The 13,110-nt window shown below is 34.5% G+C and overlaps 1 protein-coding gene across 5 annotated transcripts in view; it reads left to right on the forward strand.

The window, feature by feature from the left end:
* The window catches only part of LOC134258446 (ras GTPase-activating-like protein IQGAP1), an 80,393-nt gene that overhangs the window by 54,256 nt on the left and 13,027 nt on the right, over positions 1-13,110 (forward strand). For all 5 annotated transcript variants that reach the window (XM_062741004.1, XM_062741002.1, XM_062741003.1 and 2 more), the window contains 17 exons: positions 1,057-1,217; positions 1,344-1,437; positions 1,722-1,922; positions 2,365-2,528; positions 2,803-2,884; positions 3,016-3,179; positions 3,327-3,417; positions 3,605-3,772; positions 4,377-4,519; positions 5,308-5,478; positions 5,687-5,770; positions 6,315-6,386; positions 6,628-6,697; positions 6,948-7,034; positions 7,375-7,496; positions 8,212-8,510; positions 11,120-11,194. In XM_062741004.1, the coding sequence (XP_062596988.1) occupies positions 1,865-1,922; positions 2,365-2,528; positions 2,803-2,884; positions 3,016-3,179; positions 3,327-3,417; positions 3,605-3,772; positions 4,377-4,519; positions 5,308-5,478; positions 5,687-5,770; positions 6,315-6,386; positions 6,628-6,697; positions 6,948-7,034; positions 7,375-7,496; positions 8,212-8,510; positions 11,120-11,194 (1,850 nt within the window). In that variant the 5' untranslated portion in view covers positions 1,057-1,217; positions 1,344-1,437; positions 1,722-1,864. The remainder of the gene's footprint in view (positions 1-1,056; positions 1,218-1,343; positions 1,438-1,721; positions 1,923-2,364; positions 2,529-2,802; positions 2,885-3,015; positions 3,180-3,326; positions 3,418-3,604; positions 3,773-4,376; positions 4,520-5,307; positions 5,479-5,686; positions 5,771-6,314; positions 6,387-6,627; positions 6,698-6,947; positions 7,035-7,374; positions 7,497-8,211; positions 8,511-11,119; positions 11,195-13,110) is intronic.

Consider the following 13,110-nt stretch of genomic DNA (forward strand, 5'->3'; position numbering starts at 1 on the left):
GACAAGTGGATGATTAGTATACATACAGGTGACTCTCGATGGCTCGAACTCCGATCTCTCGAAGTTCTCTATCTCTCGAAGTGAACCTCCGGTCCCGTGTTTTTCCTCTATATAACTAAGCAAATTTACTCCTGATCTCTCGAACTTCCATCTCTCGAAGTTCTCTATCTCTCGAACCAAAACCTGGGTCCCGTTACACATATTTCATTGAATTTTACTCTCTATCTCTCGAAGTTTTGATTGCACGTGTATACACACCAATCAAGCGTAAAATTGATGCAGTCTAGACTTACCTGGAAATCGTGAAGGCCATGGGCTGGCATGGAGGTGTTTTTTGGGTGTTTACATAGATGACACTACACCTGGGTTGTCCTTGTGTTGTTATAATTATTTAGCTATTGTTCACAGGGTAAATTAGAAAAAAAATTCACAATTTATTTTGAATTGAAACCGAGACGATAATTTTTTGAAATTAATTTATAGATGTTCGTTTCATTAAGTTCCCATAGACTATGAATTTTCGTTATGATTATACAGAGTCTACATAATTCCAGTATGGGGAATATTACACAAGAAATTCTTTTCTCGAGGAGAGAATAACGATTAAGAAAAATGTGGTGGACACTTGTGAAGGACCAGATCAAGCCACGGAATAGCCAAACCGACAGTAAAATTGCTATTCGGGTTTCATGTAATCATGAAATAGGAACGAATAAATATTGAATCTTTAGGAATTCATTTTATTTATTCGAAATACAATCATTGTTGTTGATATCAAGTAAATTACCTGTAAAGTATGATTAAAAACGTGCAATGACATTATTTACATATACTTCTGGTATCTGTAAAAGTAGAAACTCGACGATCGGAACTGAAAATTCCGGATTTTTTTTTTTTTTTTTCATCTCTGGAACCCCTCGATCTCTCGAACTTTTCTCGCGGTCCCTTGAACTTCGAGAGATCGAGAGTCACTTGTATATGTTGCTAACAATTCTTTCGAATTTTTAAAAAAGAACAGTTCCTTATAATAAAATTTGATCGATACTCTCGTTTCAGCTGTTGTGGGGTTAGAGAGACTGACGGATGCTCTAGTCAAAGGAGACCGGAATCTCATCCTTCAGAATCTGAAATCCTCGAGTCTCGGCATTAAAGCCGTACAGGACGACAACATTGACTACTATATACAGCGCCTAGAGGAATTGAGGGATTTTAAAGAGGTAGGCTTAGCGAAAATTTATTTTGGCAAGGAATACCAGGCTAGAAATGAATTTGAAATTAAAATATTTGTCAAATTTACAATTTCAAACCCCCAAAAAACCTGACATCCTTTTTTTGTGTGTCAGAATAATAACAGCGATGAAGTGGTAACCTTAGAGAAAGAAGAGATACAGCAGGCGGTCAACCAAGCCAACCTAGATGCCGATAAAGAATACCAAAGTAAGAATATACATAGTAGAGTCGTATATACAATGTACTCAGGCACTACATACTCCTAACAAAGGGTATTTCATATCAGTACATCAAATAAAACCATCTCTCCATACTATAAGATAAAATTTTTTACTATTACATGATGTTTTTTTGTGATTGTCTTTTAACTCCAAATTGGCACAAGGAGGAAGCAATTCCTCTCATATTTTGAGCCATTCACCAGAATCTTTTAACAATGTTTTATCAAGTATTATTTAATTAAGTTTTTATCCAGTATTGTTTAATTACAGGAGCCCGAGCTGTAGAGCTGATTAACGAGGCTATAGACAGCTGTGACGCAGAACAATTACTGAAGGCCCTCCAGAATCCCGGGGCCCAGCTGCCTCCCGTGTACGACTATGCCTCGGCTCTCTATTTTGAAGAGTTTCACAATATGCGTGATGAGAAACAATCGGAGTTAGATTATGACGAGATTGCTGCAGCTGTTAGAGGTGATTTCTATGGCAATGAAGAGTAAAGGATCATGCTATGTGTTTTATTTACATTCGCAATACATACTGTCTTTTCTGTGTAAATGTGGTGTCAATGACGAGACTGTCTTCAGTTTATTATCTTTTCTTCTGAAGCTTTCTGTGAAAAAACAAATTTCCACCTTCCATATTTATTCATCAGTGACCATTAATTAAGCTGCCACCCCATAACATTTTGGCATAGGGCTTGGGGATTGAGTGTCTTAAGTATGCCTTATGATTTCTTTATTTAATCTTCCAATAATGAATTACTGTTTTTCTCCTTCAGAAGTTATAGAATCAACTATGATCAACTAATGCAGATCACAAATATCTCCATGGGCCTAAATGGCCTCTGGACCCGTAGTAGGACTGTATTAATAAAAATTTTCTCAGCTTCATATAATTCCTTTTTGATTTTCAGTGCTGTCATCGGTAGCTAAAATTAATGAAGCTATAGACATAGGGAATGCAGAGGGGACCTACGAAGCTCTCCGTAATCCAGAGACCTGTATATCTAACCTGGATGAGACCAATGCTGATAGGTACCAAATCCTGCTCCAAGAGAGTAAACGAGCTAAATCCGATGTAAGTTATCTCTAGTAGGTTATTGTGGTTGTATGTCTTAAATTACGTACATTCATTTAAAATTTCTATTTATAAATATTTATACATTTTGTTATGCTAAAGAATAAGTTTACAGTGATTTAAAAAAGGGATATGATTGCAGGTATTTGCTTTTACATTATTTAGTGTGCAGAAAGATAAAAGGTTTTGTGTTAATGAAAAAATACACAAAGATAAAAGAAATTAAAATGAAGTAAGGGATGTTAGGAATATTGAAGGTATGTTTGTTTTTTAGAGTCCCTGTGACCTACTGACCCACTTTGAGATTTGCTCATGTATAGATCAGGTCAACCAGCAAGTCACTGAAGAACACCAGCGTAAGCATCATGCTTATTTCTGCCACGGAAATTTTTTGGAATTTTGAAAAGCATATTTAAATGAATTTTGTATAGACACAAGAAAAATTTAAGGGACATTATGAGCTCTTATGGAATATGTTCTGTTACAGGAATTGAAGCGGTGAGACACATAAACCAAGTGATAGAACAGGGTGACCCTAAGATAACCTTGGAGGCCTTGCAGAGCCCCGAGGCCAAGCTCGAGGAGGTGGTGGAGGCCCAGGATTACCGCTATCACGTCCTCCTCGTACGGGAGAAAAACAAAAAGACTGAGGTAACAGTCCAGTCCAAAGTTCGGCAAAACTTGTCAATGTAGTAACAATGGTCTGATCCATTATTGGAGAGAATCCCTTGGTTTTTTTTTTTTGTCCTTTAGATTTATAATTTTATTTCATTATAAATGTTGTTTGCCTTATTTCAGAAAAGTCAACATGAAGAGATGGAGTTGTGGCTAGAAGAAATTCAGACTTCAGTGGACAATGCCAACAAAGATGCTCAATTTGGAGTTAAATGTAAAAAAATGAATATGTTAAGGGAAAAAAAAGACTTTTCAGACCATTTTTCCGCTTCTATCTAAGGCATTCAATGTACTTGTCATTTACAAATATTTTTAGATGTCAGCATGTATTGAACATGGTAACTATCTTTTCCTTTTCATCAATCGAGCTAAATTTTTGGATGTTTTCTGTTCCTTATCAGTATCTGAAGGAGTGGAGAATGTTAACACAGCAGTAGATGAAGTTGATGGAGACAAACTCCTAGAGAGCATGGCTTCCCCGGAGCTGGCCATCCACAGTGTCATCCCAGACTGCAAGGGAACATACCTAGAAAAACTACAGGAAGCCAGGCAGAAGAAAAAAGAGCAGGGTAAATAGGGGAGGGTCAAGTAAACCCTGAGAAAGCTGGGAAAGAGGAAAAAATAGCATGGTAAATAGGGGAGGGTATTTAAAGGTGGTGAAGGTCAAGATAAGTATAAATTGAGGCTAGGGAGAAGTAAAGTTACTTCAGTAAATAAAGTGTTTTTGGTAAGAAGGAGAAAAGAAATAAATTAAACTTCGAAATGGTGGGATGTAGCATGTCAAGCAGGGTAGGGGTCACAAGAAGGAAAAAAGGAGAATTAGTTGATATCTAAAGAAAATGCAAGAAAGCTTATAAAGAGGAGGGGGGCTCAGGGTAATGGGAGAAGAATGTTATGGTATTTCATGAAAAAATATAGGATGCTAGAAAAGAGGAGATAGAATTTCAGCCTAGGTTATATGAGGGAGGAGTAATTGAGGTAAAGGCCATTTGGTTCAAGGTTATAGGGAATAAAGGTTGGGAATATTTTGTCAAACAGTTGCTTTCAAAAGAATGATTGATCATGTTTACAGTAGTTGATATCTCTTTTATAGTCATGATAAATCTGTAGTATTTAGTTACTGTTCAATACCTTTTGTGACATGTGGTAAATTAAGATTGATTTTGTTTGCAGGAGAGAGTGGAAGTGGTTGGATGATGAGCAGACTGAAGGATGGGTCCAAGTTCTACTACAATACACACACAAAGGAGTACAAATGGTCCCGCCCAGACAGTGTGGTCAAAGACCATGGGCTACTCAACAAGGAAGATATACAGGTAAGCTATACAGGACTGTAAAAAGGAAGAAACACAGGTTAGCTATACAGGCCTGTAAACAAGGAAGAAATACAGGTAAGGGCTGTAAAAAAGATGGAAACACAGGCAAGCTCTATGAGTCAAGTACACAAAGGATGTACAGTGTAAGCTTTACTGTGCTGTAAACAAGTGAGAAATACAGGTAACTACACAAACCGGTAAACAGATAGGAAATAAAGGTAAGTTTTACTGGGCTGTAAACAAGTAGAAAATAGAGGTAAGTTTTACTGGGCTGTAAACGAATAGAAAATAGAGGTAAGGTTTACTGGGATGTAAACAAGTAGGAAATAGAGATAAGTTTTACTGGGCTATAAAACAAGTAGGAAATAGAGATAATTTTACTGGGCTGTAAACAAGTAGGAAATAGAGATAATTTTACTGGGCTGTAAACAAGTAGGAAATAGAGATAATTTTACTGGGCTGTAAACAAGTAGGAAATACATGTAGAGGTAAGTTTTACTGGGCTGTAAACAAGTAGGAAATACATGTAGAGGTAAGTTTTACTGGGCTGTAAACAAGTAGGAAATAGAGATAAGTTTTACTGGGCTGTAAACATGAAGGAAACAGATGTAAATTTTACTGTGCTGTAAGCATGAAGGAAATACAGACAAGCTCTAAAGGACTGTTATCTGAAGGAAATACCTGCATGTTTTTTTCCCAATTCATATTATGAAGATTGTGTAACATTCATTCATATCATTAACAATGTGTAGATAATTCAAGCAGCCTCTGATTTTGCTGATTTATAGCGAGTCATTTCTGATGTGACAGCGGCACGTGACCGAGAACTTTTCTTGAAATCAAACGAAAATCTGGTTGTTAAAATCCAGTCGACATACCGTGGCTACCAGGCCAGGAAGACGTATAAAGAAAGGCTGGACTTCATGAAGAGACAGCTGCCCCTTATTCTAAAGATTCAGGTATACATCATCAAAATAGTTGTTAAAGGAGAAATTTTTAGATAAAGAAAAGAAAATAATATTTGTGGCATAAGTTACACTTTACTGAACAGCTTATTTGAAACAAATGATTCAGGATCCGAACTTGGAGAAAAAAAGGATTGCATCAAGTAAATGTTTAGTAAAAACTTATTAGATTAATTGTGTCAGTTTGATGATAACATTTCAGTCCAAATGGAAGATGGTGCTGCAGAGGAAGAGATACCAGGACAGGTTAAAATACATGAGAGATAATGAAGACGCTGCTATAAAGGTATTAACTACCTGTAGTTAACAATTAATAGCTCACCTGGGCAAATTCTAAGTGAACAGAGGTGTCTGTGAACTTTCTGCACTTACGAGTTTAAGTACTTTAGAACCACTTGATCAATATTACCTAAATTTGCTTCAAAACATCACTGCGAAAATTTGAATTAATAACTGAAATTTAATGTTTTTGTTCGCAGTATGGGGACTACTGTAACCCAACTATTATTCGTGTCATCTTTTATTCGCAATTGGTCATTTTGAAATCAATCCATAAGGATTAATTTTTGCGACTGAGGAAATATTGTCTACATAAAAAAAAAAGCAAAATAAATGGTTCATGATGATAAATATTTTTGAGTCAAAGTTTGTCGCGGAACTCAAGGATATTTCTCGCTCAAATAAAACTTGGTGGCCTTTCATACAACTTAAGAGTTGTACTATACTCCCATGGAATGTTCCTAAGAGTAGTCAGGTACACCTAATTTATTAAAGCTTCACTACGTATTACATGTATATCTGATATTTGTACTTTTATTATTTTTTTCCAGCTGCAAGCTCAATTTAGAGGATTGAAAGCTAGAAAGGCATTCCAGGCAAGGAAGAAGTTCTTCAATGACAATGTAAGTGTGGTTTTTATCATAGACTTTGATATTAACCTGGAACCACATCAAGAGAAAAATGTATAGAATGTCTCGCATTTGGGGTTGAAAATAATAATAAGATTTCTTATTAAGCAATTGTTTGTGTAATCTGAGAATTATACAAACAATTGAAATTTAAACAAATGGAGTAGAGGGAATTGAAAGATTCACAAATTTAGTAGGTATAAATTGAATAATAGATTTGATGTTTGTATTTTAGGTTGCAGCAGTTATAAAACTTCAATCCTACTTCAGGTCCAACAAGGCCAGACATGACTACATCTCACTCAGTAAGTCACTGGAGCTGGGGTCTACAGATCACCAGAACCCAGCTCCTTAGAACAGTCTCTGTACAAAAATAATTCTATGTAATGATCAAAACTTTTAATCACTTGATAGCATATAGGACTTTGAATAGGATTTTTACCATGTTTTTTAAGGATAATGGTCACAGATACATGTACAGACTTCTTTTTTTAAGGTAGATAACTCCAGACTGTTCTTCTGGCTCAATAACTGTCATTTTCTCTTGTTTTTCAGTGAACGAAGCCAACCCACCATTACCTGTTGTTCAGAGATTTGTACATCTTTTGGAATTCGGTGATATTGATTATGCTGAAGAAATCGGTAAGACTCTGACTTCTCTCGGGTTACAGTGGGCTGCAAGAATACCAACAACTTTATAGTGTGCATAATTTATAGAACTCCATCATAATTTTGAATGAGGATATTGCATAATGTGAAGTTTTTAACCCAACTCAATTTTTTTCAGACTTGTAAAGGAAGTTGCCCAGAGTCCTTACTCAAAATCATTTTATGTAAATTAGCTCAGATTTGTTGAAGCTTGATTTTCAGCATTCCTCAGTTTAAATAAATCACAAATGGTGATTCAGACCTTTGTCATTTACAAGTAGAAAAAGTGGGAGCTAAAGATTGATATGTAACAGAATTGTCTTCTTTGCTTTAGAATTACACAGGACCCGTCAGAAGGTGGTGGCTGAGATCAAGTCAACTAAAAAACTGGAAGATGATCTCGACCAAATGGATATCAAAATCGGTCTACTTATCAAAAACAGGGTCACCTTACAGGTAAACTCATCAAAAACAGGGTCACCTTACAGGTAATCTCATCAAAAATAGGGTCACCTTACAGGTAATCTCATCAAAAATAGGGTCACCTTACAGGTAATCTCATCAAAGATAGGGTCACCTTACAGGTAAACTCATCAAAAACAGGGTCACCTTACAGGTAATCTTATCAAAAACAGGGTCACCTTACAGGTAATCTCATCAAAAATCGGGTCACCTTACAGGTAAACTCATCAAAAATAGGGTTACCTTACAGGTAAACTCATCAAAAACAGGGTCAACTTACCGATTAACTCATCAAAAACAGGGTCACCTTACAGGCAAAAATAGTCAAAAAAGGGTCATCTTACCCGTTAACTCATCAAAAACAGGGTCACCTTACTAGTAAACTCATCAAAAAGGGGGGTCACCTTACCAATAAATTATATCTCTGTGGTTTTAAGTTTTTTTTATTAGAGCTTTGAAGATTTTAAAAATTTATAAATTTGAAAGATGGTGATTATACAACATTGTTGTTAGTAGGAGAATTTAAAGTAAATTACATTTCAAAACTGATTTTATCACAATGCTTCAGTGAATAAAGTAAATGTTTAAAATTATTGAATAAATCCCATCAATTTTTACTTAATAGTTTGCTTTATTTTATTTGCTTTATTTTGTATAAGATTACTTTGTAGATATAGTATATTTGTGTAATAACCACTCTAATACACAGGATGTAGTTACCCATGGCAAGAAGCTCTCTAAGCACCGAGAGGACAGCATACAGATGCCTAAAGGACTGAAGGGGCTGAGTAAGGCATGTCACGACCGCCTGGAGGCCTACCAACATCTGTTCTACCTCCTACAGACCAACCCCCTGTACCTCGCAAAACTCATCTTTGAAATGCCACAGACCAAGATGACCAAGTTTATGGAGGCAGTGATTTACTCGCTGTTTAATTATGGAGCCAATCAGAGGGAGGAATACCTGTTGCTGAAGTTGTTCCGTAAAGCACTGGAGGAAGAAATTGAGTAAGTGTTTTGGAGGGGGAGGGGGGTCAGAAAGGTCAAGGTCAAGCTAAATGTCACAATAAGAAATGAGTCTTTTATTAGGACATCATGCAAGTTCATCTTGACCAGTTTAATGCTGTGTAGACTAGCCTATAGAGATTTAACAACTGATCTGAATGTTTCAATGTCAAGGATTTATGTCAGGTCAAAGTGATATTTAGAAGTCACTGGTTAAATAACACCCAGAAATATTGTGTCTTGTTGAATTTGAATGCTTTCTTTTTTTGTCTTGAACATATTACACTTTATCACAACATAAATGTTTTAGAATGATGCAAGTAACATGAAATCAAACTTGTAGGAAATGTTCTATATGATCATGTCAGGCACCTATTTTCTTTCAAGACTAATTAATTCAATAATGTCATGCATTTTATATGATGTCATAAAATTCATTTGTATTTCCTTTAATTTAATTTCATTTTTTACTAATAGCATGACACAAGCAAGATGCATGTCATTCATTTTTTTTTGTTGATGTATTTTGTGTATGTCAATTAGACACTGAAGTTTAATCTTTGGTAAATGTTTCATTTGAATGCTACAGTCGAATGTAAGTATCAACATGCCTTGTGGATGTGTTTTACTTTCATACTTCATTAGACAAGTCAACTGATTTCTGGATACCATATACTTAGATATCAAGTGATTTTTTTGAATTTTGTATTCCTAATGGATGCTGAAAGTTTGAAGACTTTGATTCATCATAATTTTGAAGACTTTAATTCATCATAATTTTGAAGACTTTAATTCATCATAATTTCTTTCCTTGGGATTCATAAATATTTTTAAACAATAACAATACTGTCGCTGTTCAATAAATGTCGTGGTTGCATAATGAATAATACATGTAAACAGAGATTTATTAATTAAGGACATTAGATCATTCATTTTGCCACATACTCCTTATTAAATAATTTATAAATTTTTAAAGAAGTCTTCCTACTCTCAGACATTTCAGGCATGGCATTGAGACCAATATATAGACTTGATAGAAGTAACATTCTCTGATAGTGGTCACTTCTTCTGTTCATGCTCTAGTTCAGCTATATCTTGTCACCAGAGTATTCCTGATTAAGTCCTGATGCTTAGCATGCCAATGTTATCTTAATTCAAAGAGAGAAGAACAGCAATAGTGCACATTAGCCAACACCAGGTTCAGATTGAAATCAAAACAGAGCAGTTCAAATGTGCTAGTCCACATAGAAAAGCTTGATTAATTGCATGATAAACGGGACATTTATATACTGGGATTTCATGATTATTTATTGAACACTAATTTTCATGTTGAGTCTATCCACAAAATCAATGTTCAACAAAGTTTGATGAATCCACTTAGATTTATCATAAAGAAATGGCTCAACACCCACCCAACCCCCCTCCCCCAACACACACACAACACACAATAGATTTTCAACATCAAAACAAAATACTTAAAAGAAGTTATTTAATACATCTGGTATTTGGTGAAATAAATAAATGAAACAGAGAATATTCTGCATTGAAATAAACAAGATTTAAATAATAAATTGAAGAGTATCCTAATATTGAACTTGACAAAATTTTGAACATTTTGCTGAAGCATAATTTTCATACATAAAGAAAGTAAAAAATGTTACAAAATACATTCTGTTATGACAATTGTATGTATGAAGTTACCCTCAAAACAATTACTAAATCCTCAAAAATTGATGCCCAGGAATATCAGTGAAAGTACTTGGACAAAAACCTGCGAAATCCTTAAGGAATAAGATGTGTTACATGTTCACGTATTTCACTTAATTTGCAATATTTGTACTTGTAGTATTTTAATTCATGTACTTTGTTGATAACTTCATATATACAAATATATAAAAAGAACAATAACAGTTACACTGACAGTAAAAAATGACTGGTGCCCTGTGTGATTGGAACTCTTGTACAAGACTGGCTGACACACACTGATAGTCAATCTGGAGGCACTATGGTTCAGAAGTCATGGTTTCATTACAACTTCTGTCATTTCACCATTATCTTACTGATGATAGAAAGTCTATAAGAACTTATGCCTGGGATTTAAACCTCTGATATATTTTCTCTCTTTCTATATTAGTGTGTGTGTGATTTTTTTCTTGGTGTTGTTTTCGTTTTCTTAATCTATATACACTGTAGAACCTTTGGATTTTATCAAGCCTGTCCTGGCCATGTTGAATTTTTATAAACACAAAAAAAGATGGGGAGGAAATTCAGTGAGAGATTTTGTGTAAAAATGTAGCACAGATTATGAAGTATATTGTTTTCTTTGTCTTTTCTGAGGCAGCCCTATAAATTCGTTTTCTTTGTGTTTGGTGATATTCTATCCATGTATTTTTAACGTAATTATAATATGATTGTTAAATCTTTATTTTTCCTTATCAGAATTTATATTTAGTAATTTGTTAATTGATATTTTTCACGGAAATATTATAATTTTTGCAGCTAACCATTGTATATGACATATAATTATTCTTTTACCTAGGTAGTAATCAATTGAAGCGTATTTCCCTTTTCATGTCATCTATTTTTAGCATCATGTTTTATTTCTTTTTCAGATCTAAGGTAGACAAAATGAGTGATTTTGTCACTGGAAATCCTCTGGTTGTTAAAATGATTGTTGGATTTAACAGGTAAATTATCATACACCAGTAACACTCCTTTTATCTTGAGTGCAGTTTGAAATTGCTTCCAACATGTTAATATAGATCACATCAGTGTTGGGCTACTCTCCTGATCTTCCTGATAAATATGATGGTGTTTATTTTGCACGGGTAAAGTTTTAAGCTTAACTTCTCTTTCTCTTTAAAGGGTTATATGCAGTGACTGTGTATATATAAATGAGTAAATTTTTCTTTTAAAAAAATATGGGTTAATTTTATTTAAACATTATTTTGATCCGTCACAAAAACTTTAACCTTGCCCATAACTTTTGATTTAGTAGAGCTATGACTTTCATATTTCACATGTGTATTCCTTGTGACAAAACCTTTCTTTGGGTACCACCAAACTTGACCTTTTGACCTTGACCTTGGAGTTTGACCCACTTTTACACAGAAATTTCAAACTTTTACTTTGGCCATAACTTTTGAATGGAAGGTACTAGGACTTTCATATTTCACAAATATATTGTTTGTGGAAAGACCTTTCATTGGATACCAACATCCTTGACCTTTTGACCTTGACCTTGGAGATTTTCGTATCTATGAAAAAACTTTAACCTTGGCTATAACTTTTGAACATTAAGTACTACAGCTTTCATACTTCACATTTATAATCCTGATGAAAAGATCTTTCATTGGATACCAAGAACTTTTACCCATTGACCTTGACCTTGGAGTTTCAACTACTTTTTAAAAACTTTAACCTTGGTCACAACTTTTAAACAGTAGATACTAAGAGTTTTATATTTCGCATATGTATTCCTTGTTGCAAGACATTTCATTGGATACCAACAACCTTGACTTTTTGACCTTGACCTTGGAGATTTACTTACTTATGGAAAATCTTTAACCTTGACCATAACTTTTGAACGTGAGGGCTAGGGCTTTCGTACTTCACATATGTAATCTTTTTGAAAAGACCTTTCATTGGATACCTACAACTTTTACCCTTTGACCTTGACATTGGAGTTTTAACTACTTTTTAAAAAAAATTTAACTTTGGTCACAACTTTTGAACGGTAGATACTAGGACTTTTATATTTCACATATGTATTCATTGTGACAAGTCCTTTCATTGGATATCAACAACTTTGACCTTGACCTTAAAGATTTACATACTTATGTAAAAACTTTAACCTTGACCACAACTTTTGAACGGTAAGGGCTAGGGCTTTCATGCTTCACATATGTAATACTTGTGAAAAAACATTTCATCAACATCTTCGACCCTTTGATCTTGACCTTGGAGTTGACCTACTTTTAAAAAACGTTAACTTTGGCCATAACTTTTTAACGGTCAGGATAAGGGTTTTCATCCTTCAAAAAAATCAACTTCAATGATAATTTCTATGAAATGACATATGATAGGATGTTCATATTAGACACAATATGTCATAAAAAATAACATCTCACCAACAAAGACACCGAAAGTGGGGGACCACAATTCTTTGAATTTGCTTGTTTCTTTTAAAAAAACATGGGTTAATTTTATTTAAACATTATTTTGATATGTAAAAACATAACAGGATTGGACAGCTGAAGTCGCATAGAAATATATGGGTTAAAGGGTTTCAAGAGGAATTGCTGACGTGGGGGTAGGGTATCAGTGTGTGTTTTATGCACATGTTTTGTTAGATAAATTCAAGGGGGGCATAGTTATCCATGCATGGAAGACTTAGACATTAATTGGAGCTGCCATTCTTAATTATAATTTGTTAAGTACTAATCTGAAATATCTGACATTTTCCTGGCTTTTTTCAGGATTTTGATATTTTACGTACCAAGAAAAGAACAGAACTGGCACCATTACGAAAGCTGGGAATTTCCTCTTTTCCAACTGGAGTTGATTTTAGATACTTGCAAACTGAATTAATGCCAAACTCACA

This window comes from Saccostrea cucullata, unplaced genomic scaffold, assembly GCF_032062105.1.
Source record: "Saccostrea cucullata isolate Sc308-1 unplaced genomic scaffold, CSIRO_AGI_Scuc_v1 ctg4, whole genome shotgun sequence".
NCBI lineage: Eukaryota > Metazoa > Mollusca > Bivalvia > Ostreida > Ostreidae > Saccostrea > Saccostrea cuccullata.